The sequence below is a fragment of the Dermacentor andersoni genome, chromosome 2 (assembly GCF_023375885.2).
Source record: "Dermacentor andersoni chromosome 2, qqDerAnde1_hic_scaffold, whole genome shotgun sequence".
Lineage (NCBI taxonomy): Eukaryota > Metazoa > Arthropoda > Arachnida > Ixodida > Ixodidae > Dermacentor > Dermacentor andersoni.
Genome location: NC_092815.1, coordinates 237,941,241 through 237,968,957, shown reverse-complemented (window position 1 = coordinate 237,968,957; position 27,717 = coordinate 237,941,241). Strand labels below are relative to the sequence as shown.

Below are 27,717 nucleotides of genomic sequence, written 5' to 3'. Positions count from 1 at the left end.
ATCGCAGTGATGGTAACCCTTCCTCGGTCAGGCGCCCCTGCACTGCTGGTCCCGCTCCGAGAAAGAAGCTCCTACAAAGGCAAATGTCAGCAGCTGCTTTAACAAAATCGAAGCGAGCATTTTATGTGGGCGCTAAGTTTAGACAAAATGTTTGACCCTAACTTTCTTACTGTGTTGCGGCCCAGCTGAAACTGCCAAGTATTTATGAAGGCTTCAAATGTCGGTGTAAGACCCACGTGTGCCAAAGGAACAGGCCGATATTCTGCTGCAGTTTACCGAGCAGCACCCATACCTGGCGAGAGCTTCTACAGCCTTCTCGGCACGTAGAAGTGCTTCCGGAGGTCGCAGCCGCAGCAGGTCCCAGCGCTTCCCTTACGGACACGCCAGCAACAAGCGTTTTCATGATGTGGAACCCTGCTGTTGCTGGGTCGTGTGGCCCTGCACGTGAGGTAGTTAACTAGCTGTTGTAATAGCATTCTTTGTAATTGCTCTATGATCTTATCATGAAGTATTCCACTTTACATCTGTTCTCACCTTCATGTCGGGAATAAGTTAATGCATTTACTAATGGAGCGGAAACGTAAGCCTAGAAATGACATGATGTAGGTGCCAGTATCGTATAGCATTTTCTCCTCTAATTAGGCAGCTGTTTTGCGTATTATTATTGTAGCTCTGTAGCTATGACGAAGTTAAAAGTGGCCTGTTAAGATAACCAAGCTCGGATAACAGTGAAGGAGCACTATTTGATTTTGTCTTGCATGACGACCCACGAGGTGGTCAGGTGCCCCTGCAGCAGCCGCAGCCCCACCAAGTACTTCCAGCTTCACAGGCAGCAGCAGGAGCGGGAAGACACCGTCTGTAGGGCGACTGCCGAGTATGTTCGTCTGGGGCAGTCGTCTTAGGCGAGGGCTCAAGAGGAGGCTAGTTTCTGGCCGCAGCTGCTTCAACGAAGCCCGCAAGTATGTGTAAGCGCAGCGATAGGTTTTTTTGCGCAAGAAATTGAAGCACCTATGGCCTCTGTTTTAAATGTAACACTCAGTAAACATGCATTAAGTTTACATGCATTGCTGTGATCATTTCTTGCACACATTTCCATGATAACTGGCAATATCTGGCCACTTATGTGGCTGAAAGAAAGAAGTCGCATCAAGTTCAAGGAAGCCGGTATAGCAATGTAAGGCACCTTAATGAAAGAGAACGAGACAGTTTGATTGCTCATAAATATATTTTCTATGTCACTATATAGTGACAATAGCATTATTGCAGCCACACCAAACGCTGCAAGTACGGACTTCTACAACAAAAGAAGGCCTTACTATTGAGCTTCTACGAGTATAGGAATTTTATATTCTTTTTGCAAACAGCACCATGAGGCACAAATGACAAGCCTGTGGCAGCAGACGTAAGAAGTGCGTAGCTTGCAGGACATCAGCAGCAAGCATCAGCAGCAGCAGTAAATCATTTTTATCACTGAATTTTACTTCGCTTTCTATCTGACATTTCACCACCAAATATTCTGCTTTACCTCTAAATATAACGTCCATATAACCTTTAACCACACAATTAACGTTTACATTTTTCTACAAATCATCAACTGCAACTGAGTATGGAAAATATTTCTTCAGCGATTTCACAGCGTGAAACCTACAATGCAGTCATTTGGTATCTTTTAGACCACCACAGCTTGCTGAGACTACAACAAGCATGTATGCACCTATCGATGCTCACGCTAATGTTTACGTCGCAACTGCCACCACACACTCCTCAAGTAACGCATGTGCTCTGCACGAGTTGAGCCAAGTATTCCAATGGCACTGTCTCGGAGAGCCCGCCTTTTCAAATAACATATTATGGGTCCCCTGTTTTGGGGGCCCAGAATAAGGTCGTCGTTATTGTCAAGATCAGTGATACTGCTGGTGTTACTGTCGCCATCACTTTCATCACCTTTTCATCATCACTTTCATCACTTCGGAAAGCCGAAGGTTCTGCAACACATCCCGCGACAATGTTGGCCGCACTATACGGCTCGTAGAGGAAGGTGCGGTACTGCTGCAGATAGCGTAAACGGCTCTTCAAAAGTCAAATACACCTCTCCGCCATGAAACGCATGGCGGCATGTACTGTGTTGTACATCCCGTCGGCTGATAGCATTGGAGGATGGCCGGGAACCGGGGTCAGGAGCAGCAGCTCCAAAAGGTAGCCACTGTCACCTGCATGAAACCGGAAATAGTGCATCGCGTACTCCTCTGATGAGAGGCAAGTTGGCAACTGAGGAAAGTTACAGCATCATTCAACAAAGGCAGAGTTAAGGCGTTGAACACCCTGGAGATTACTGTGGTGAGGAGTCCCAAGTTAAAGCATGAGTAGGGAATGTCCACCATGAAAGAAACTATTCACCAAATTACAAACGCGCTACCCAGTGCGCGCCAGAAGCTGGAGAAAACACTTATTGGTGCTACCAATGACACAGTAGTAACACCAAAGTGTGTTCATTTCTTCTGATTTGGAAAGGCACTGGGCACAGTAGTAGCACTAATACGTGTTGCTTTCTTCTGCTCCAGGCAGGCACACACTAATGTGCTTGTAGTTTAGGTCAAGTTTGTGTTGGAGCGGACATGGCGTTCTATTCATTCACTAGTGAAGCATGACTGCTACAAGCATGTTTTTTTTACCAAGGAGTTCTGAAGCACCCCACTTGGAACCGCCGGCGCAGCCATGTCTTCCGCCATGCGAACGAGTCGTGGTCCGACCCCGGTCGCATAGGATACACGGCCAGGATCCTCATGTCCGCGTCGCAGATCTGAAGGAAATCCGAACTTAGACAGCCCGCGTTGATAAGTGCAGCTGTCAAAATAATCATCTGCGCTAGGAAAGATGATGTATGCTTACGGACATGCAGTTTAGGGCGTAGTAGCTCTCGCGACACATGAACGCAGCCTTGCGCTCACCCTTGGGTACGATAACGGCACTCAGGTTGCCGTCCACGCATTCGACGACGCTGCGAATAGCGCCGCGCCGAAGAAAACACTCATTCACGGCTGCTTTTTCTTCGGACGTCTTCGGAAAACGGAGCCAGTTTTTGTAGACCCCTTACTTTACGACCGCCTCTGCCACGATTCGCGCTCACTCGCTCACGGTCGACTAGGACGCCCGGATGGTATCCTAGTTCCCTACGGACGCTTGGAAGCTCCCGGTGGCGAATAAGCGCAGCGCACACAACACATTCCGCTCCACCGACAGTCCCGTCGCTTGCTCCGCTATACCCGCATCGTATCCTCGTTCCCTACGGACGATCGGACGATTGGAAGCTCCCGGTGGCGAATAAGCACAGCGCACACAACACATTCCGCTCCACCGACAGTCCCGTCGCTTGCTCCGCTATACCCGGATCGTATCCTAGTTCCCTACGCACGCTTGGAAGCTCCTGGTGGCGAATAAGCGCAGCGCACACAACACATTCCGCTCCACCGACAGTCCCGTCGCTTGCTCCGCTATACCCGGATCGTATCCTAGTTCCCTACGCACGCTTGGAAGCTCCTGGTGGCGAATAAGCGCAGCGCACACAGCCCATTCCGCTCCACCGACAGTCCCGTCGCTTGCTCCGCTATACCCGCATCGTATCCTCGTTCCCTACGGACGATCGGACGATTGGAAGCTCCCGGTGGCGAATAAGCACAGCGCACACAACACATTCCGCTCCACCGACAGTCCCGTCGCTTGCTCCGCTATACCCGGATCGTATCCTAGTTCCCTACGCACGCTTGGAAGCTCCTGGTGGCGAATAAGCGCAGCGCACACAACACATTCCGCTCCACCGACAGTCCCGTCGCTTGCTCCGCTATACCCGGATCGTATCCTAGTTCCCTACGCACGCTTGGAAGCTCCTGGTGGCGAATAAGCGCAGCGCACACAACACATTCCGCTCCACCGACAGTCCCGTCGCTTGCTCCGCTATACCCGGATCGTATCCTAGTTCCCTACGCACGCTTGGAAGCTCCTGGTGGCGAATAAGCGCAGCGCACACAACACATTCCGCTCCACCGACAGTCCCGTCGCTTGCTCCGCTATACCCGGATCGTATCCTAGTTCCCTACGCACGCTTGGAAGCTCCTGGTGGCGAATAAGCGCAGCGCACACAGCACATTCCGCTCCACCGACAGTCCCGTCACTTGCTCCGCTATACCCGGATCGTATCCTAGTTCCCTACGCACGCTTGGAAGCTCCTGGTGGCGAATAAGCGCAGCGCACACAACACATTCCGCTCCACCGACAGTCCCGTCGCTTGCTCCGCTATACCCTGATCGTATCCTCGTTCCCTACGGACGCTTGGAAGCTCCCGGTAGCGAATAAGCGCAGCGCGCATAACTCCTTCCGCTCCACCGACATTCCCGTCGCTTGCTCCGCTATTCCCGGATCGTATCCTCGTTCCCTACGGATGATTGGAAGCTCCCGGTGGCGAATAAGCGCAGCGCAGGTAACACATTCCGCCCGGACCGTATCCTCGTGTCCTATGGACGCTTGGAAGCTGCCGGTGGCGAATTAGCGCAGCCCACATAAAACCTTCCGCTCCACTGACCGTCCCCTAACTTGCTCCACTACACCCGGATCGTATCCTCGTTCCTTAGGGACGCTTGGAAGGTCCCGGTGGCGAATAAGCGCAGCGCACACAACACATTCCGCTCCACCGACAGTTCAGTTGCTCGCTCCGCTTTTAGATCTGCCGCCGGTTCGTCGCACAACAACCGCACCGTTTCCTTGGAGATGCGAAAATGCCGCCAAAAATGGTCATCGGGCATGTCAAACGCGTCATCAGGCCCTCCGTGGCCACGTCGGCGATGACGAAGAGCCACCGCCATAGCGATGAGAGCGGCATACATTTTTTATACCTTTGGAAACGACCCTGCCTCTGGCCGTGCTAAACCTTTACGCCTTGTGCTCTGCATAATGAGTCTGTCAACGTCACTTGGACGTTTGGGGGTTTTGCTGGTTCCTGAAGTCACGTGACTGACAGACAAAAGGAGCGTGGCCTGGTTATTTTTTACCATAGGGAGCGGGGTGACGGCGGGAAAAGGCATAAAAAAAGTAATAAGATTCCTACAAAATCGCACCCCTGCTCACGCTCCTGCTTGTGGCCCTGTGTATAAAAACACAATGCAGTTACGAGTTGACTTCTGCAAATCAAGAATCAATCGGTCAGTATTGAGCGTTCACATGGTTTGAAGCTGAAACACTATTTTCTGCCCATTGAATATACTTGAACTAGTGCCCAATGTTTGCCTGTACTCAGAGACACTCATAGCTGTCGGAAATGTGCGGCCACGCTTTCGCAGCTACATCGACTTGGTGATCCTGCAGACGCACGTGGTGCCCTACGAGGGCATGACGGACCCTTGCGTTGCCTACACCATCAGCCATAGGAACGCAGACGGCATCGTCCCCAATTATGTGAGTACGTTGCGCCGTGCTTTCTATTCAACGTGTTATAAGCTTAAAATTACGATAGTGACGACTGTACACACATTGCACTAAGATCACCCACCAAAATATAGTATTTGCTTGCTGGGCAATCATGCAAAATATTTTGTGCTGTGGACGTCGGGTAGTCCGAGCCTTACGCCTTTGCATTAGCCAGCATCACTATCGGCGTCAGTGCTTATGAAGGGATGTAGAAAATAGTTCCGTGTGGTATGTCTCGTTGTGAATGACATATATTCGTCCCATCAATACAATAGCCTTTTCTTTAAGAGCGCACTAACACAAATATGAACAAAAATAAAACTAATTTGCAGCTTAGTCCAAATGCCAAAGCATTGAGAGCGATAGCAACGTATAGAGTTGTGCTTCAACTGCGCTGACGGTGTTGACTACATGCGGACGCGATATATGCGAGGATCGCCAAAACATTTGGAACGGCACCGTTAACTGAGCTTTACCACGCCGTATGGAGCACCTAACTGAAAATTCCTGGGGGAAGTGTGACATCAGTTGTCACACGAGTTAGAAGCATCACGCTCAAGCCAGCATGGGGAGAATTTGTTAAACGTTGTCATTCCGGCTTCAAACGTCTTTCTGACTTTACAATTCGAACACTTTGAACAAAATATTGCGTCAGAGATACAACAATTCGCTATGGTTACGCACGTCTGCAAAGACCAATTATCTAGCTGCGTCTCAGGCAACTATAAGTGTTTGGAAATTTACAATGGCGAAAGCTTATAAATAACGTCACAAATACTTTCGAAGCGACCAAGATCATAGAGAAATCAATATACTACCAATCATGTTTATGATACCTAACCGAGTTCATCATCATAATTCTTATTGTAATTTTTGTAGGAAACTATATGGAAAAAGTTGGAAGGGCGATTCAACATATAGTTGAAGTCATTGAAAGTGGTGGGAATAGAATACATGAACAGCCCAATTCGCTGGAAGAACCACCCTCAAGGGACCTCTGACCGACGTAAACAGGGGGCCCTTAAACGTAAAACTATTCCAATATGTCTTTATTCTAATCTGCTGACGTCAAATTTTCGTAACAGCCGACGCAAGTATCGGGCGGTCACCCGCAGGGTTGTCTGAACAGACCAATCAAGTGCTCTCCTCGTTCATAGGAGGTCACTTTTGTTTGCTTGAAAAACAAACATTGCCTACTCTGAGCGGCTTGTCTTATGTAATTGGCTGACAAGAAGCGAGGAGCGCGCTCAAGTGGAGAGGGATTCGATGGGGCCGAGCTACTGCGCTGAAAATCGAGAATCCGATGAAAAGGGTGATACCGGTGTCTGCGATTGGTCCGCTTTCCCTTGCTTAGCTTGCGTTGGCTGGTTGAAAATCGCGGCGGCATGCAACGGAAGCTTAAGAATGGCTCTAACAGATCCTCAGCAAAGAAGAGTTGGCAGAACGTGGTCGTAAACGTGCTGAAAGTGCTCGACAATGTTACATGGCCACGCAAAAAGTTTTATTATACGCAAATAAACTCCAGCTGCAAATAAACAAGCTCTCCGGCAGCTAGTAGCCAGTGCCTGAGAGATGGGTTGGAGCCATCTTTTATTCCTTTCAGAACGGGGCAGCCTGGGGCTATTCAGAGAAAAATTCAGTTTTGTTCGATATATTAATGCATCTTTAACGAGTACACGTCGACGCAGTGAGTTTTCGTGGTTTTGTGACGTCGCGTGACAGGCAGATGTAGTGGGTGTACGTAGGCCGAAAAGTTTTGACGAATAGCAGAGGGCTAATGGTGAAAAGGCGCCGAATGAGAAATAACTATTTTTCTTTGTTCAGTCGAATCATACATAATCAGTGTGTACACGTTATGCCAGATGGGGAGTTATCGCGGTTTTCGTGACTTCGCGTGGCAGACAGGGTGAGGGTGGCCCAAAAAAGTTTTTGACCGATCTCGTAGGGCTGATTGCAGAATTGGAATAGAAAATTTCGGAAAAGCTTTACGTTATAGCGCCCCTGGATGTTGAATCACCTTCCAACATTTTGTAATCAGTTATCGTCATCATCATCATCATCATCAGACCTGACCATTGCTATCTTCGTCATCATCATCATTGTGATCATTACCAGTTTTGTTTTGACTGTTGTTACAACAGTGAGACTTGTTTTGACTTCGCTATCTTCAGCATTGGCCAACGAAATAGGCTAGAAACAAACGTTAGATACCTACATACCCGACACGTAAAAGTGGAGGTAGCTTGTGAAAGAATAGTGGACATGGGCAGGCAATGCGGCGGGATTGAAATAAGGGGGGGCCTGCAGTGACGCTTCGCATGCGTTGGCGCAGGACGTGGCGGACAAGGTTCTGGATCGTCTGCGCGGAGGCCCACTGCGCGTTCTGTACTCGTCGACGCTGGCCGCAGTGGCATACGTAGGCGCCAAGAATGGCGCTGACGTGAGTCTGCGGCAACGCTTCTGCAGTCTCTCGTTTGTTGCCGATGTGGACGTCACGTGCGAAGAGACCGCGGGCCCACTGCAGGTTACGTACGTGCCTTCGGACATGGCCGAGTTCATCACGTTCCGCCACCAGGACGCCGGCTACTTCGTCACGTTCGAGGGCAACCAGTCACTCAGCAATAAGGCGAGTAGCTCAACTCCACTGTATATGACCTTAGTACAATTCAGCAAGTGAGGTACTTCTCACTGTGCAGCATCTACACTTCTGTTTCAGAATAATGGAAGCTAGGTCGTGCAAGGGCTAGGTTGAACTGACGCGCTCAGAGCGCAGGACACAAGTGTTCGCGGATGGCCGGCTCCAGATGCTGCGTATTAAAGAGCGTTCGTGGAGGGCGGTTTAGCTAAGAAGGCGCCGCTGCTGTTTGCTATAAAATTTGGTGTCACGCCATTTTGGATGTAAAGTTGTCTCGAAGGTGCATCACATCGGTGCCCGTAATTGCGCACTGGGCAAATAGACTCCAATTATTTGACTTTTTTTCAGTTTGGTTATTCGCTATTCATGTATGCAGAAGATATGAGAATACCTCAGCAATATTATTGTAGTGAGGTTTATTGAACTATTCCAAGCAGTTTTCTTCATGCAAGCAGGGCACTAAAGGCAGGACATGGCACGCCATGCCCGATCGGCAGTGTTTATGAGGGCCATGCAATTCCCATTTTTGGCGTTTTTTTTCTTAAAGTCCCGAGTTGTGTCCATGCCATTCAAACTCATCTGCTACATTGAAACTGGTGCGGTCGCAACTCTCGAACTGCATCCTCCCAATATTCCTCATCACAGCAGTGATGGTACGGGAACCCGCTGCGGTTGCCCCGGGGCTATATTGACACGTGCGCTTCATCTTCAGGTGACCGCTTTTCCAAGCCTAACAAATGTTATCGCACAGAGCAGGACGCGCCTGCATGTATCGGAAGTTTCTCCAATGGGATCGATGGTTCTGTCCGCTATCGTCCCAGAATCTTGTGTAATCTGATTTCAGGTATGCGCGACGCGAATGGTCTAGAATAAAAACAGGAACAGCGCAACACCGGACGAGCGAGTAAAGAGCACAGGACAGAGCGCTGACTAGCAACCAAATGCTTTATTTGCAGAAGCAGCATAAAATAGATCATTGAATGTGACGAAGAACATAAAAAGAAGGATAAGCGTCAGCCAAGAAGATAATCCAGTTCTTTTGTTGAGAGCTTGAGGGACGCAGAATTGACCCACGCGTCGCCACTTTTCATGTCCAAAATGCTTCAAAGATTTCCCGCGCACGCTTTTCAGTATATCTGCCAATTATTTCGCACTTCTTAAAGATCGGGGTGCAACCACAGTTGTTACAGTGGGCAGCCAGATGACTGTACGGGATTCCTTTCGGTGAAGCGGTATGCTCACCCAGGCGATCATTAATGCACCTCCCCGTTTGCCCGATATATCAACGTTTATCAAGCAACGTTATCTAGCAACGTTTATCAAGCGGGATTTTATAGACGACCTGCGTTGCACAGTCAATAAAGCCGTGGACATGATCCTTATAGCAGCTTTTGCGCGCGACAGTATCGTCCCTGTTAAATATTTTTCACAACCCGCTCAGTTTATTAGGGGCATTGCACACCACTCTCACTCCTGCCTTGGCCGCAGTTTTCATAATGTTATGGGAAACACGGTGTACATAAGGAATGACAGCAAGCCTAGATCTCAAAGGCGGTGACTGCATAGTTTGTTTTCTGGCGTTCTTTAACTCTATGGCAAGGCCACCAGGAACACTGCACAACACGCTGGTCGGGTAGCCTGCTGATGTTAGTCTGTTGACTTGCGCTGAAAAGCTCTGTTCAAGAGGGTGCTCACACGAGCGCTTCAGAGCAGCTCGCAAACATGCCTTAGCGATGCCTCGTTTTACGAGTTTGGAGTGTGCAGACAAAAACGAGAGAAGCCCTTTCTTTGAGCGAGGCGAGTAGCTCCAGCACACGTGATGAGGTTCAAAAACAATTTCAAAACCTTAAACGGTCATTAGCGGGCTATTTCGTTGTTAATGTAAAATCCTTCATTATCTCACTGAAGGCGTCAATAATTGTCTTGGACGTTAACTTTGTGTCACAAGGGTCAACTAGATAAAATACTAAGCATTCGTCAACAAAGCGAAATATTCTTACAGTCGTCAGCTGTAGGTGAGTCAGTACTCCCCTGTCGTAGCGTGCCAACAAAATGACACTAAGTATGGGTGCCAAACATGAACCTATGCACACTCCCTGCTTATGAATTAAAAGCTCATTGTCACGGCAAATGAATATGGATTTTAGGTAGTAGGTGAGCATTTCCATGAAGCTGCCGACATTCATTCCACAAGCATTTTGAAACTTACCTACGCCGTGCTTATCGATGCAACCACCAACTTCCTCTAAAACCAGGTGACTTGGTAGTTAATAGTACAAGTCCTTGACATCAACGGAAAGGCGCGGCAGTCCGTGGGCACTCACTTTGCAAGAAAGTAGACATTTCATGTGACTTCCAGATGAGGAAAGCGTCGTCCACTTCCAGGTTTCCCGGGGATTTTTGCAGGAAAGCACCTAGGAATCGCTACCAGGTTCCCTGCTCCGACACAATCACACGAAAAGGGGTTTCGACCTTACGCGTTTTTGCCGAGAAGAACACAAAGTTACACCCTTTGAAGTCCAAACAGAGGATGCAACCTTGGTCAGACCCGACAATTTGCGCAGTTTGGCTGCTTCGGCCTTCACCTTTGCTGGCTTGACTTCACTTCCGTCCTTGAAGTGGGTCCTCAGGGCTTGCTCAGCCTTGAGATGGTAGGTCACTGCAGGGGGGACTACGAAGCCACCTTCCTATTCCGAAAGGAGCAGTTTCAGGCCCTCGTCCCGGAGTGAGGAAACAACAGAGGCTGCCTTTTCGCGTTCCCTGCCTCGATTGGGTCGCCCTCGAGGAAAACAATCGACACAGTCCTTGATAACACGATCCACTTCCTCATCCCTAACCCTAAAAGCTGCGTTTCTAACCAAGCAAAGCGTTTCAAACATGTCTATTTTCGGGTGTGGGCTGTACTTCGGCCCGAATTTGAGGTACTGCTGTACGTCTTCAGGGAGGCAGGCGTCGTCCAAAAGTACGACGTCTTGTCCGCATGCGTTGGAGGTTTCTTGGGTAGCCGGATCAGCTGCTGACGCCTTAGAAATTCAAGTACCGGAGAAGCGAGGCGCAGATCTTTGTGAAAAACCTCCTTCGCCGTCTCGCTACAGCTGTGCTGTGCATGGAAAACTTGCAGGCAATCAGCAAAAAAGCATATCTGGTGCCAGGTCTCTGATATGATGATCCGACAAATCCTCTGAGCATGTCGATCAGAAGGCGCAAACCCTTCAAAAAGGGCAGCAAGACCGGGTAGTGGCCTACGGTTCTTGAGGTAGCACGTATAGATGCGAGCCCTGCAGGATGCGTGGGCAAGGAGGGGCACGTACGATGCGGTTGAGAGTAAAGCACACAAATTAGAGCCCTATGTGGTCTTTACTCGCTCGTCTTGTGCTGTGCTGTTCCTGTTTTTATTCTGAAGATGAACCAACCAGCCCCATTGAACACACTGCTAATAGTGTAGAACTTTCTGGAAGATACGCGGGAACCAGCAATTACTCTGGAACATTCAATAACTGATGTATAAAAGCCAACGTCCTTGACCCGCTGATAAGATTTTCGCCGATCGCCGACTGTGTGCGCCGCTACCGTTCTTTAAGTGTAACTTGCTCTTGAGGGCACAGGTTCGCCAAATAAAACGCTAGTTTTGGCGTTCACAGTTTTTCTGCCTTCTTCATCGTCACTATTACGTGACATCTGGTGGAGGTGCCAGTGCGTTCATGTACCGAACCCCTCTGCAAAGCCGTGATCGAAGTGCGAACCCCGAAGACCGCAGCAGCGTTGCCCCGGAACATCGAACAAGCCGCAGACTACAAAACTTGCCCCTGGAGCACGGTATTCTACCCGAGCCGACCAGCAAGATCGACACCAAGTCAACAACAATGGCAGCATCAGCGTCTTCCATCGTGCTTTAACAACCGAGGGAGCCACCTACCTTCCGTGGAGCTTCGGCCGTATATCCAGAAACGTGGCTTGAGGCTTTCGAAAGGATTCCGGCCTTCAACAACTGGACCTCTAAGGATGAGCTGTGCTATGTATACTTCTCCTTGGAAGATGCCGCGAAGACATGGTTCGAGAATCGGCAGTCCACCTTTACAACGTGGGACGTGTTCCACAGTAACTTCCCGAGGACCTTCCCAAGCGTTGGCCGGAAAGAAAAGGCTGAAGTTCTATTGGAAGCCCGAGTGCTGCTACCAAACGAGAACGTTGTCATCTTTAAAGAAGAAAGGAGCTGTCTATTACGCCAGGCCGACCCGGCAATGTCCGAGTAGGAGAAAGGTCGCCCACTCAAGCGTGGCGTGAAGCAAGAACTTTTCGCCAGAATGATACGAAACCCACCGAAAACCGCCGAAGAGTTTTCGCGAATCCACCAGCATCGACAAAGCTCTGAAAACGCGGAACCGCAAATTCAACCGCCACACAATCCCGCAAACTACTCGAAATTCAATCGTTGGGCACTGATGACCTACGCAATACCATCAAAGTGGTCGCGCGAGAACTTCAGAGGATGATCCGAGATCCCAGCCTCAGGTTGCCTCGATCGATGACGTCGTGTGAAAAGAAATCCAGCGGTCATTGGAACTTCCCGAAGGGCAACCGTGATTGCCACGGGCCTAGCCTGAAGTGACGACCTACGCCGCCGTCGCCCACCCTCAAATTCACCCTCCACGCCCGAGGCAGGGTGCAGTAACGACACAATTCCACCGTCCGTCGCCACCGCCGCCAGCTCACCCACCCGTCATTCGGTGAAACTACCCAAAGACAGACTTCTGGCGCGCTCCTGACTACCACCCGCTCTCTACCACTGCGGAAAAACGGGTCACGTCTACTGACGATCGGACTGCGAGGGTTCGCCGTCATCGGGAATTCGAGAAACGCCAGTTGCAAAGCATCGCATAATAACCGAAGTCTTTCCTAGACCACTCTGCCAAAGGCCATACCCAGTTTCGACGTGATAACGTGAAACTATAAGGCAACAATTCGACGAAATTCTGCGCTACGACATGATCCAGCCTTCAAAAAGCCCGTGGGCATCGTCTGTAGTCTTGGTGAAGAAAAAGGACGGAACCTTACGTTTGCGTCGATTATCGTCGATTCAACAAAATTACGAAAAAGGACGTATACGAAAAAGAAATCATTACAAGAAAAAACGACGTATAGCAACGCTAAACACTTCTTGTCGATGGATCTCAAGTCTGGCTACTAGCAAATAGAAGTCGACAAGAGAGATCGCAGAAAGACCGCCTTCATCACGCTAGACGACCTCGATGTGTTCAAGGTCATGCCATTTGGACTGTGCTCGGTGCCTGCAACGTTTCAGCGCGTGATGGACACGGTGTTAGCAGAGCTGAAGTGGCAGACCTGCCTCGTCTACTTGGATGACGTCATCGTTTTTTCTGCAAGTTTCGATGAGCACTTGAGGCGCCTTGAAACAATACTTATGACAATAAAGTTTTCCAGACTCACTTTAAAGCCCGAAAAGTGTCACTTTGCTTACGAAGAGCTGCTGTTCCTGGGACAGTCGTCAGGAAGTCTGCAGTACGCCCTTTCCCACAGCAGACAGCTGCGATCGCGAAGCTCGAGCATCGCGTCAACAAAAGGCATGTGCGCGCATGTACGCCTGCTACAAGCGCTTTGTCAAGGATTCTTCACACATCGCTGCGCCGCTTACACATCTAATTAAATGTGATGTCGAGCTCAAGTGGGAAACGCTGCAGGCCGACGCATTTCAAGAACTCAAGAGCCGCATGCAGTCGCCGCCTGTACTCGCGTACTTCGACGAGGACGCCGCTACTAAAATCTACAATGATGCCAATAACCTAGGCCTCGGTGCCGTCCTAGTCCAGAGAAAAGACGGACTTGAACAGGTGATAGCTTACGCTAGCCGGTCGCTGTCAAAAGCAGAAGGCAATTATTCTAAGTGTGAAAAGAATGCCTCGCCATCATTTGGGCTACAGCGAAATTCCGCCCTTGCCTATAAGGCCGGCCATTCAAAGTCGTCAGCGACCATCACGCCCTGTGTTGGCTAGTGACCTGATAGGACCCTTCAGGGCACCCGGCACGGTGGAGCTCCATACTGTGAGAATATGACATCACTGTAATTTACAAGTCCGGACGAAAACACTCTGATGCCTGTCTCGCACTCCCGTGGACCTGCCACCCAAAGATGACCCAGACGACGACGCCTCATTAGCAACAATAAGAACAGACCACTTTGCCGAGCAGCAGCGAGCGGACCCCTAGCTAAGAAGGCTTACTGAATACTTGGAAGGCAAGACGAAATTTATTCCGAGTAAATTTAGGCGCGGATTGCTTTCGTTCTTTTTGCGAAATGACGTCCTGGTGAAGTACTTTTCGCCAGCCCGTGCAAGCTACCTCATAGTTGTGCCTGCAGCACTCCGGTCAGAAGTCCTGCATGCCCTGCGCTACGTAGAGAGAGCCGGGCACTTCGGGTTTTACCGTACACTTGGCGAGAATACAAGAGAAGTATTACTGCCTGCGCCTGACCGCCGACGTTGCCCGTTACGTCAATACTTGCCGTGACTGCCAACGACGCAAAACATTGCCAACGTAGCCATCGGGACTACTACAGCAGATCGAGCCACCTTGCTGACCGTTTCAGCAGAGCGGAATGAATTTGTTGGGACCTTTTCGAATGTCAACATCTGGAAACAATTGGATGGCCGTGGCGACGGACTACCTCATAGGCTTTGCTGAAACAAAACCTTTGCCAAAAGGTAGTGCAGTAAAACTTGTTAAATTCTTCATTGAGGGCATCTCGAGGACGGAAAGAGGGATGGCGTTTACAGCAGAGCTCACCCAAGCCATTCTGCATATAGCCAGACAAAGCACAGGAGGACAACTACCTACCACCCGAATGGTCTTACGGACCGCCTGAATAAGATCCTCGCCGACATGCTGGCTATGTACGCCGACATCGAACACAAGACCTGGGATGCCGTCCTGCCGTACTTAACCTTCGCTTACAATACGGCGGTGCAAGAAACAACACAAATCCCGCCGTTCAAGCTGATTTACGGCAGGAATTCGACGACGAATCTCAACGCCATGCTGACGCATGCCACTGACGAAGGAAATATCGACGTCGCCACCTATTTCCAGCGCGCCGAAGAAGCCCGACAGCTCGCTCGCCTGCACATCAAGAACTAGCAGAGGACCGACAGCTGACACTATACAATCTTGGACGATGCTACATGGAATACCAGCTCGGCGACCGTGTTTGGGTTTGGACCCCGATACACCGAAGAGGAGTCAGTGAGAAACAATTACGCTGCCATTTCGAACCCTACAAGTTCATCCGGCGCATTGGCGCACTCGACTATGAGGTCGTGCCAGATGGCAATTTGCTGTCACAGCGGCGCCGCTCACGACCTGAACTAGTCCCTGTTGTGCGGCTTAAGCCGTTCATCCAGCGCTAAGGAACTTCGGGACTGTGTTACTTTGGACCATGCTTCTTTGTTGCTATGTTACTTTTGTTTATGAAGTGTCCTTTTTGTTTTTCGATCTCCTATATGTCGCATCGGGACGATGCTTTTGGAGAAGGGTGGGACATGGACACGTGTACTTATTTATCTTTTGCAGGTGAGCACTTTTCACCGCCTAACAAATGTTATCGCACAGCGCAGGACGCGCCTGCATGCATCGGAAGTTTGTCGAGTGTTATCGATGGTTCTGTCCGCTGTATTTTGTCACTGAACCTTGTGTAATCTGATTTCATGTACGCGCGACGCGAATGGTGTAGAGACTCCTGGAAGACACGCGGGTACTAACGATTACTCAGGAACATTTGATGACTGATGTATAAAAGCCGACACGCTTGATCCGCTGATCAGATTTTTGAATATCGCCTACTCTGTTCGCCGCTATCGTTGTACTTTGAGTGTAACTTGCTTTGGAGGACAAAGGTTCGCCCAATAAAACACTCGTTTCGTCATTCACAGCTTATCTGCCTTATTCAGCGTCACTACCACGGGACAATATAGCGTGGCTTTGCTTAGCTGGCTCGATCCCGGCCGCGGCGCTTGTGTACCATGCATCTAGTGCAGGCTAAAAACTCCAGGCGGTTAAAATGAATCCGGAGCCAGCTACTTCGGCGTGTCTCATTATCAGATCGTATTCTAGGCGCGTAAAGCTCCAGAATTCGATTAAAGTTTCATGACCAGGAATAAACAGTTTTGACGGAAACATCTTTTGTATCCTGTTTCTCTGTAATACACCACCATCAGGATACATTTCTTGCTTCCAGTTTTAGGATTTAATAAAAGTCAGAGAATGCAGTCTTCCACTCATGGCCTTTCCAGGCAAGCACTTATTCTTCGGGATCGCTATTCAGGGTTTGGATAGGTATCTTCTGAAAAAAATTATTGTTGTGTCGGCGGTGTCGTTTTTGTGGAGAGAAATCCATTTCCAGGACAGGACAATTATTTATGAGGCTTAGGTAATTTCGTGTAGTGGGACGTGGTTTACTGCAAGCCGCCAATGATGGGTTGCATCTAAGCTCGCGGAGCGAAAATGGTTATTGAGGCATGCGACAGCTTCCGGCAACTGCGGATAAAGAGCGTCAATTCTATCCTACCAGGTACATCTTGAGATCAAGCCATATCGTCGTATGGAGAAAGAAACGCGTTTCTATACCTTTCTGTTACGCTCACCAATGAGGTGATTCTTCCAGGCTGATTTCTTGCATCCATTTTTCTGTGCTGATAGAAATTCTGTTACTGATTCGCCGCTGCGTAACATTTCCTCTACACTCAAGGGCATGGGTATACATCGCTACGAGACACGTCGTCTGTCCAGGAAAACCACTTACGGCGCACTGATAGGATCTCGACCGCGTGAGGTGGTTCTTCAACGCAAGAATGTGAAGACGGCGACAAAGGCAGGCATAGTGATATTGACAAAAAAAAAAAAACTCGCAAAGCCGGGATGGCTTTGCGAAAGATGATGTCCAGCGAAGGTGTGGATTACTACCACTACAACTGCTGAGGGGGCCAGCATTGCATAGCCCCTATGCAATGCTTTGTGGATTTGGAGTAATGGTAGTAGTGCTATATTCTAATAATGGTAATTTTTACAGCACGTCACCGTTCATGGCGGTGCTGCAACAACATAGAGATCAGTTGCTGGGCTGATTCTTTTATATAGGAAAGGTTAGAGACGTCACACTCCTTGTCGCAAGCCTGCGTCGACGCGGCAGTTTGCGCAGCAGTAATCTTTGCCGAGAAACTTCTGCGGGGAGCTATACGTGCTTCGCATTATCGTCAATTATGTGGTTCAGATGCTTGTTTTGAGCTTGTTCTTTATTGAAACGTATGTTTTCAGTAGGTTGTATGCGTGATTCCAAAGAATATATGTACTGTTCGCTTGACATTGCTGAGTGCTTGTAGCCTCAGCTTTACGGGAGTATGAGCCATTGACGATGATAGTTTTCCACATGCTGTTCTGTATGTTGTACGCGTGATTCGAAAGAGCGTAAGCACTGTTCGCTTGATTTCGCTGAGTGTTGTAGCCTCTGCTTTACGGGGCTATGAGCCATTGCATTTTTCGAGCCATTGATTATGATAGCTTTCTATCGACGTACGCGATAAAATCCCGGAATCCTAGCCACATACAGCTTTGCTGTAAAATAGAGAGAATGTATTCACTTCATTGGTACATGGTTGTGACTCTAACCGAGTCTAGAGCAGTTCTGGCTAACACAGGGGGCAGGACGGCCTTAAATAGCCACTCGCGTACAGCCGATTTCATCGGCGAAGGCCCCACTGAAAGGGTCATTTACTTCTAGTGGTCTAGTAGAAGTCTGCATGTGGATGCGGCCAGGGAGGTGTCAGTGCCTGCGTGTTCAGCGGAATCTCGTGTTCCCTTGTCAGGTGATGAAGTCGACGCCCTCCCCCCCTTCGTGTCCGTTCAAGGCGTGGTAGGGGACATGGGGGTGACGCTTTCTCGTGGATGAGAGAAATTACCTCGACATGGGAAAACGAGCTGGAATGTTGCTCAGGCTTCAGAGGTATAATTCTAAGCTGATCAGCGCTGCCCTGAGATTTAGAAGTGGGACAGCCATCGTTTTCTTCACTGTGGCTGCCACTGAGCTGGCATGGCGTGTTGAAATCTGCACAGGCGTAGCTGATGAGAAAGCGGCCTCTCAAGAAACACACTTTTAAGAGGGTGCAGCCAACAATAACGTCAAAGGTTCCGCTGCATAAGGTGAAAGTCAAGAAGGATAGTTTCGAGTTTCTTTTTAATCACAAAATATTGACATTTTTTCACCTAAAATGTCTGGGTTCAGTTTCTAAGGAGTAGTCGACAAGTCTATACTTACTCAGTCTTCTTTTTTGTAAAGTGTTCAAGAAAAACCGTTTTTCTCTTTCAGATATCATCGTACAGGAACAAGCTTGACGGCTGGGCATTTTTCGACGTACAACGTGACGTCTACTGGCCGTGTAGACGCGGAATGCCCTACGAACGCCTCAAGCAGGGCGCTTCACTCTTGAGGCTGTGAAAGGCTTCGCAATTGCACTTCACAATGTTGCAATCTTATCAATAGCGCTTACGCATTACACCTAATAAATTCATGAACGATGCTTCCAGAGTTACAAAACTCGGGCTCAGTGCACCGCACCACCGGGCACCACCGGGCACCACCGGGCACCACTCGGGCACCGCATCAGGAGAGGAGAAGTGAACGCACCGTCACCGAGTATTACATCGAGTGCGGCTGCTGAGAAAGCAGCTATCTAAAAGGACAGCAAATGAGTGAAGGCAGTATGTCGCCACCTCGTTAGTTGATCTATAGGTTCTGCAACGCACCACTTTCACAGCATTGTGCATCAACTGCGTAGAATTTCACAGTATAAAATTCACGCACAAGCAATGGTTGCTGTAACCAACGGTAGGTTTAGAAAGGCGTTGAGTGTGGTCAAGGTGGCTTGGCTACTCGTGTGGCGCTGATGTGTCCGCAACTGAACGACAGTATCGCAGTGGTCTATTACTGCAGTGGATCTATCGCAGTGGATATTACTGCAATATGCGAGTGACAGTGCGCCTATGATTCACAAGTTTGAGCTGGTCCGGGCCCACCGTTTTATAGTGAAGTTATTCCTGGAGTCTCTGCAGCTTGCCGTTTCTCGATGTGCAGGTATATAGGTACAGGCATGAACGAGCGATGCAAAACCATATCGATAGTACTACTGATACTATTGATAACTGACTGCCTTTATCCAACGATAACAAAACTATCGACTGTGCAAAGCTACGTGACCTACTACATGTAATTACTGCTACAATACCGTGATGTTGTTTTCCTGCATCTCCCGATAAAAGCGCTGTGCACACGGCGGTAACTGTCGCAGCGCTCTATGTTCAAACACCATACGCGTCACAGAGCAGTCGTATGACAATCCATACCATGGCAGTGGAGTATGTATGCCTTTATTCATCAACAGCATGTTAGCATCCTCTACAGGAAGAAGGCCTCTCCAAACGATGGAGTTATACTTGAATAATTTGAGTTTTATTTTATTTGCACTTTACGAGTTCGGTCTATTTCAGGAAAATCAGGGTCTATGAATATTCTAAATGTGAAATACGAATCGAATAGTCACCCGTGTTCGGTAAAAGATTCACGACGAGTGTTGCAGCTTCCTGCGGAGGTTCACAGTGCGAGCGGCGGCAATGAAATTTCCTCATTTATGTATTCTTCGCTAACTTTCAACACCCGAGTCTTGTCCTCGACACATGCTCCTCTGCAGGGGCATCTGTGTGAGCAAGCGTTTGGTGTATTGCGACACCACGTATCCGAGCACAAGAGGGTTGGACCTTCCTGCGTGTCGTCGCGCACGGCTTAGCCTTGTCTGGGGAAAGGAGGATCCTGGGAATTGAGCCGATGCCGGGCCCTCGGACCTTTAAGGCCCTTCGGCAGTGGCAACACACCTCTTTGGCCTTTGCTTCACACAGACGGCGCCTCAAGACTGACCCACGAGGAGGGAATTGGCAGTCGACTTTTCGTCTCCTCTCCTTCAATCTTTGTCTTCCGGTTCACTTTCAATCTTTCCTGTCTACTACTCACCTCCTTTTATTTCAAATTTTCTGGCCGGCAAGGTTTAGTCTTGCGTGGGTAGCCAACCTTGAGTACAGCATATTTGGTTATAGCAGTAATGTACAGCTGGTGCTTGCGGGACCTGTTTTACACTTTCTGCGGCGTCCCCTTTTTGGGCTCCATGGCGGGTGTCTGCCGTTACTGCCGAAAACTCCAGATATCTGTCTGGCCAGTACTTTCGCACCACTGCCTGATAGCCCCAAAAAATACGGCATACTGCAGATGTGTTTCATTCTTTGGACGTCAAAGAAATAATTTCCCACGAGTGTATGTCAATCCGCCGCATGAAGCAGAAAAATAAGTACAAACCATCTCACATTTTTTTTTATTCTATATCTCTAACTGAGGTTCTTAGACCAGGTTATAAGGCATTGAGGATAGCAAGTGGTGATCACCTCTTGGAGCTGCATCATCTAAAACAACATGAAAATCCGCAATCTAGCATCCCTTGGGGACGTTCAAGTAACAGTAATCCCGCGCCGTACTTTGAACACGGCCTGCGACGTTGTCTCAGACGATAATCTCTTGAAGCTGACTGAGGCTGGACTCTTTCAGGGTTTTAATTCAAGTTGAAGTTTATTGCTTCATTCATTAGTGGTACATATATGCAGTAGAAGTTATACAGAAAGTGGTCCCATAGTTAGAAACTGCAAACTAGTGAGCAGAATGTCATAAACGTTAAACGAATAAAGAAGAGTTGCGGCGGTAAAGAAATACAGACTAAGCACCTGCTGCTCACTTTCTGCCGAAGGGTTCTGCCCGAGTCCATTGAAGCCGTGTACATCAACCTTCGTGTCAGGGCATAGGTGCCAACTCTGCACAGATGTTTTAAAAGCCAGCGACTCGGCCACGGCTCACAGAACTATTGAGGACGCCAAACTTGTGCGAAATGCAGTGCTCATGAACAGCTTTGCCGATGTGACACGACAGCAGGCAGCGAGAGACCGGCTTCCGGCGGCTGTCTGGCTTAAACGCATGGATGAATGGATGGATGGAGCGTCCCCTTTGGAATGGGGTGGTGGGTTGCGCCACCAAGCTCTTGCTATAATACTCCCTAATGTCTTACCTAGGTTAAAGAATTAAAAGAACACCATGAACTACCACACCCAAATTTTCTGATCCCCTAGTGTGAACTGTGCTTTTGTACGTCTCCGTCTTTTGTTGTTTCCCCACTTTTCTTACACTAATCCACCAATCGCCTCTTACTAATGCCTACTGCGGACATGTTTACTTTACCACTGCTCCCGCTGAACCCAAGGGCTTCAAGGAGATCGGTGGTGCCTAAATAGACCGCTGGGTAGACGTCTTCACATTCTAATAAAATATGCTCCATAGTTTCCGTAGCTTTAATGCAGCAAGCACATGCTTCTTCTTCCTTCTTATATATCGCTTTATAGGTGCGTGATCTAAGTCATCCCGATCTCGCTTCGAAAAGTAATGAGCTTCCCTTTGAGTTATCATAAATTGTTTCTTTCCTGATTTGTTTTTTTCCTCTTAAGTTGCAGGTTTCTTTTCCATTACCGCCACCCATGAGATTATTTCAGCCTCTCTGACTTTCCTCTTGACATTCTTTGTTGCTGTGTTGCCCACACTACAGGCCGCATACTTGCTGGTTCTTTTCCTCCACTGTGAATCAATGTTTTTCCTGTACAGATATCTGAACACTCTCCCAGCCCAAATCACTTTCTTCCATATTCCGCCAGGGCCGTTGCCGAGGATCTCGAAAGATCTTCCTCGGGCGATGGACCCCTGGCAGCCTAGCCCCGGGCACCAACATCAACAACCGTTGGACAAATAAAGTTTATTCCTATCCTATCCTCAGCCGTTCTTCATACTCAATTTTACTGCGAGCTTCCCACTTCAAAACTACTCCAGCCCATATCACCCTGCACTGCTTCATTTGTAGTCTTCCCGTGAGCGCCCAATGCCAGGCGACCCACGGACCTTTGGCTCCCGTCGAGTCCTGATTGTACCTCTGATTTAAAGCAAACAACCGTATTTCTAAAAGTAAGTCCTGGAGAGGGGATCGCCAGGGGGCGCCGAGAAGTGCGGACGCGCAAACATCGGCTCCCGTTTCCTCAAATGTTTTCGGTGGTACAGTCCGCGAAAACGCTTGAACACTGTGCATCATTCGACGCAGTTTGTTGCGGGGATCAAGCCGATACCGGATTTATATCGGTAGGAGCTTTTCGGGAACTTTTATACGACCTTGAACTTTTCGTCACGTCGGGCGGAGCTAACCCTAACGGGTTAACGCCGGTGAGGAGTACGGGCTAGGCCTTGGCCTAACTCCGGGGTGGTGGGGCATCATGCCCGAAGTCGCGATGGTGGAGGGGGTAGAAATCACCCCCGAACAAGCAAGGTGCCCCGGCTGGACCACGGCAACGGGCAAGACTAAGAAGGCAAGGCAAGAAAGTTCCAAGTAGACGCCGAGCCCGACAGCAGGGAGGCGGCAGGGGCGGCCGCCGCACGGCAGTCCCGCGGAACACGCTGAAGAAGCTGGCCGCAGCCTCAAGGCTCCCGAGACTGCCACGAGACGATATTCGAGTCATCGTTAGGCCAAGGGGTGGCCTCGGCGTGAAGATCAGCACTAGTTGAGTGGCACAGGCGCTGGCTATGGCGGCGGCGCTTTCACCCGGCGAGGTTGGCGAAGACATCGTCTGCCCAAATAACGTGCAAAACATCTACGTCGTCTCAACACCAGAAGAAAGGAACGCGCGTGCTTACGCGACGGTTCAACAGATACACCTGCGCGAAGGGGTCATTGAAGTGGCCGCGTACATGGCCGCCTCGGACAATACATGCAAGGGTGTTGTGAGGGAAGTCGACGTCGAGTTCAACGACGCTCAGCTCCGCGCAATGATCGTACGCCAGCGGAACCCCACCGCGTTGGAGGTGCGTCGCATCAAGACAACCACCACGGTTATCATCCTGTTCGACGGACTGAGGGTGCCGAAATTTGTCATGTGTGGAGCGGGCATGCTGCCCTGCTTTCTATACAGAAGGCAAGTTGATGTGTGCTACGGCTGTGGGGAACTGGGCCACAGGGCCGATGTATGTCCGACCACGAGTGTGAAGAAGTGCAGGGGATGCGGAGCCGCGTCCCCCACTGAAGGCCACCAGTGTGAGGCGAAATACGGCATATGCGGAGGCCCTCACCCAACGGCTGATCGTAAGTGCGAGCAACGTTTCCAAACGCCGTATGTCGTCAGGCAGAGACGCCGAAGGCGCCGGCGAAAGAAAACTGGCGACGCCAAGAAGGGCGGCAACGCGGCACGCGAGATGAGCCAGGCACTCACGTCAGCGCTACGGAAGAGGAGCTCTTCGAGGGGACGCTCCCGCTCGTGCAGTCTTTCCCGCTCTAGAACGCGCTCCCGCTCACGTGGGCGATCCGTGCAACGAGGGCGCTCTCAATCTATGGGCCGCTCTAAGTCCAAGGTGCGCATCGCAGGAGGTCCCACCTGGGCCGACAAAGTGAAACAGACGAAGCAGACGGGCCGAACGCAACACGCCGCCGCACAGGAGAGCGAGCGGGCGCACGGTTCCAAGATCGCGCAGTTGATGAACGAAAACGCCAGTCTCAAGGAGGAAATCCGGAGAACGAAGGCCGACTTTGAGGCCTTCCGAAACGCCAGCGCCGTCCAAGCGGCCCCGCCAAGGCAAACGTCTACGGAAGAAGGGGCCACAGCAAGAGCGGCCAAGCGCAGAGCCACCTCCTCCCAGGGTACTGTTGAGGGCGTGAGCACGGCGGAGGCTGCCATGCAGAGGTCCATGCACCGCATGCAAAAATCCTTTGCCGAGCTGGTACAGAGTAACCAGGCCCTTCTACTTGCAACTGCTTGAGAGCGAGCTTGCCAACGATGTGAACTACACTACGGCGACGCCGCCAGGCCGGAGGCGGTGTCCAGTGAAATGCTACAAGACAACCAGCAGTCGTGGACTGACGAGCAAGATGGCATCTCAGCCCGGCTCCGGTCCAACATGCCCAACCATGGCCAGACTGGATAGTAAGCTCATCGTGTGGCAGTGCAACTGCGCCAGCTTCCGGAGGCGCAGGCCTCAACTGGTGCAGCTCATCAAGGCCCGGGAGCCGCGAGAGACCCCACATCATTTTGCTACAGGAAACGGGAATGGAAACGATTTCCCTCCAGAGGTACCAAGCTGTCTCCTCGTTGGCGGAGAACGGGCTCGGCATCGCGATACTTATTGCAAATAAGTGCGCCTTCCAGGAGCACGATCTCCGTCTTGGAAACACCAAGCTGGAAGCGTTGCTCGTCGAGATCATACCAAACAGTTGGCTCAAGAACAGCGTCTACGTTATCAATGTATACTGCTCTCCTAAGGACAACCGGCAGACCTTCTACAGCCTAACAACCAAGGCATCGTCCAAGGCGAAGGAGATGCCGCTCGTTATGGCTGGAGATTTCAACGCACCGCATGAAGCCTGGGGCCATGTGAGAAGCATTCCCAAAGGCTGCAGACTCCTGCAGGCAGCGACTGACAGCTCCCTAGAACTGATAACTGACCCCCATTACCCCACGCGCATGGGAAACTCGGTCTCGAGAGACACCACCCCAGAACTGGCCTTCCTCAAAAACGCGCCGGGAGCGGAGTGGCAAAACTTACAAGAGAACCTGGGAAGTGACCACTACATCGTGGAAATCTCCCTACCGGTCAGCGCGGCCCCGCAGAGGGCCTTCGAAATAGTCGACCGGGACGCCTTCCGAAAGAGAAGGAAGGACGACCACCAAAAATACGAGTCGTTTGCGGACCTCGTAGCGCAGCTCAAGAAGGATGTAGCTGCGGTCACCAGGACCGTCGAAACGGACCTCAAGCTCGACCGCATGGACGCTCGATTGATGCACCTGCTCGAAGCCAAGAATTCCCTCACGGCCAGATGGAAGACGCAGAAGCTGAATCGCAACCGCCGGAGGAGGATCGTGGCCCTCAACCGCGAGATCGAATCGCACTGCAAAGAGCTCGGCCAGCAGCAATGGAACGAAGTATGCGCGTCCCTCGACGGCCAGATGCGTGCAGGAGGCAAGTGGAACCTCCTCAAGCAGCTATTGGACGACACGCAGTCCAAGAGAAACCACACTGGCCATCGATAGGCTGGTCCACAAGCTCAATAGCGAAGGCGCATCTATGAACGAAGTGATGGCCGAAGTCGCGCGTCGCTACCTCCCCATCGGGCAGTCCGGGCCAGAAGAATACCCGGCCTATGGCGGCAAGGCGGACGAGGAGCTCGACGCCCCCTTCTCCGTCTCGGAAGTCAGAGCGGCCCTTCAAGGCCTCAACGGAAGATTGGCGCCCGGGCCGGATGGAATCTCGAACAGACTCCTTCGAAATTTAGACGACGGCTCGATCGAACTGCTCACCAAGGAAATAAACGATGTCTGGGAGGCCGGCATCGTACCGGATCCCTGGAAGGAAGCCACGGTGATCCTAATTCCAAAGCCGGGCAAGACACCAGCCATAGACAGTCTGCGACCCATTTCGCTCACGTCTTGTGTGGGCAAGGTGGCGGAGCATGTCATCCACAACAAAATATCGAGGCACGTCGAGGAACGACACCTCCTCCTGCCGAATATGGTCGGCTTCAGACCCTCGCTGTCCACTCAAGAGGTCATGCTGCTGATCAAGAGGCAGATAGTCGACGTGTTCACTAAAGACGTCCGAGGCATCTTGGCACTGGGCATCGCCGAGGCCTTCAACACGGTCAAGCACAAGCACGTCCTCGACTCTGTGACGAGATTGAACCTCGGAGAACGCTTTCACACGTACGTGAGCTCTTTCCTAAGGGTTCGCAAGGCCACGATCAAATTGGGCCAGATCAAGTCGGACGGATACGCGCTTGGAGCCTGCGGCACGCCGCAGGGTGCGGTGTTATCTCCACTGCTCTTCATCATCTCCATGAGAGATCTGTCAGTCCGACTTGACCGAATCAGGGCCGTTAATCTCAATCACGCTATCCACGCGGACGACATCACCGTCTGGTGCGGCGGTGGGCCGGACGCAGCGGTGGAGCGGGCCCTGCAAGAGGCCTTGCACGTCACGGAAGAATTCCTCGAGGGCACGGGACTGGTCCTCTCGCCGACTAAGTCGGAAGTCTTGCTGTATCGACCCAACAGAAAGGGCCGCAAGTTCCACACGACGCTGGACCAAGTACCGATCGAACTCAGAACGAAGACGGGTCAGCGCATTCAGAGGGTGGATTCTCTGAGGGTGCTCGGACTGGTCCTCAATGGAAAGGGCCGCAACGCGCAAACGATCGCGCGCCTGAGTGCGAAGACGGAGAACATGCTCAGACTCGTTTCGCGAGTGACGAGCAGGAGGAGGGGCATCAGCGAAGCCAACCTCATAAGGATCTACCACGCCTTCCTCATGAGCCATATCAACTACGTGGCTTCTGCGCTAAACTGGTCACGGTCGGAGGAGAACAAGATCGACGCACTCATGAGGAAGAGTATTAAACGAGTCCTCGGCATTCCCATGACGACCAGCACGCAGAAGTTGATGCAACTCGGGGTCCACAACACCCTGAGCGAAGTCATCGAAGCGCAGAAAACGGCACAGATCGTTCGCCTCTCTACCACCAAGGCCGGCCGCCGAATACTCGAGATGGCGGATCTGGTAGCCATGGCCGAGGAGTCGTGCGCCGTCCCGCTATGCCAGGATGAAAGGGAAGCCTTTCGAGTCTCCCCTTCCCGAAGAATGTTCATCCACAACACAACGAGGCCCGGCGCGCAGCCAGAGCCCGAGTTCTCATCAAGACTGCCCTGCAGAAGCCAGAGCACGCGTCCTTTGTCGACGCGGCGCGGTATCCCGGATCAAACTCGTACGTGGCCACGGTGGTTGACCCCCAGGACAAGATCCTGAATGCGGCGTCTATCCAACGCTCGACGGCGTCCGTCGCAGAGCAAGTCGCAGTGGCGTGGCTCTGTGCGAACCTGGGCGCACGCAGATCTTCACGGACTCCAGGTCGGCGGTGATGGCCTTTCTCGCCGGCTTGGTCTCGGCCGAGGCTGCGGCGGTGCTGAGGACCCGCAAGACAGGCACGGCCTGTCATGTCATCACTTGGTTCCCGGCTCACATGGGCCGGAACGTCTCCCCTGGCTCGATCAAACCTAATGAGCTGGCCCACGACCAGGCACGATGTCTCATCAACCGCGCCAGTCCGAGAGGCCCGGCTTCTCAGGGGATCGACCGAACCACGGACCCGCTGCTTACTTTCCACGAGATCACTACTCACTACCAGCTAGAACGCAGGCAGTATCCGGCTCCTCACCCGAAGCTAGGCAGACCCCAGGCCTCGGTGCTGAGAATGCTGCTGACGGGCTCCTTTCCGTCTCGCTCAAGGCTGAGCCACTACACTCCGGGTGTGGATCCCCGCTGCCCAGACTGCGGCGAGGAACGGTCTACCTTGAACCACATGCTGTGGCAATGTCCTGCGTTGCGCCACTCACCTTTAAACAGGCAAGAAGACTGGGATGAAGCCGTCAAGAGCGACGACCTTCAAGTCAAGGTT

At 51.0% G+C, this 27,717-nt stretch overlaps 1 protein-coding gene across 1 annotated transcript in view; it reads left to right on the top strand.

Annotated features, from left to right (window-relative positions):
• The window catches only part of LOC129387144 (uncharacterized), a 38,135-nt gene extending 19,462 nt beyond the window's left edge, over positions 1 to 18,673 (top strand). Inside the window, exons 4-6 of the mRNA XM_055075846.1 lie at positions 5,331 to 5,445; positions 7,790 to 8,083; positions 18,465 to 18,673. Of these exons, the coding sequence (XP_054931821.1) occupies positions 5,331 to 5,445; positions 7,790 to 8,083; positions 18,465 to 18,593 (538 nt within the window). The 3' untranslated portion in view covers positions 18,594 to 18,673. The remainder of the gene's footprint in view (positions 1 to 5,330; positions 5,446 to 7,789; positions 8,084 to 18,464) is intronic.
• Positions 18,674 to 27,717: the final 9,044 nt, after the last annotated feature.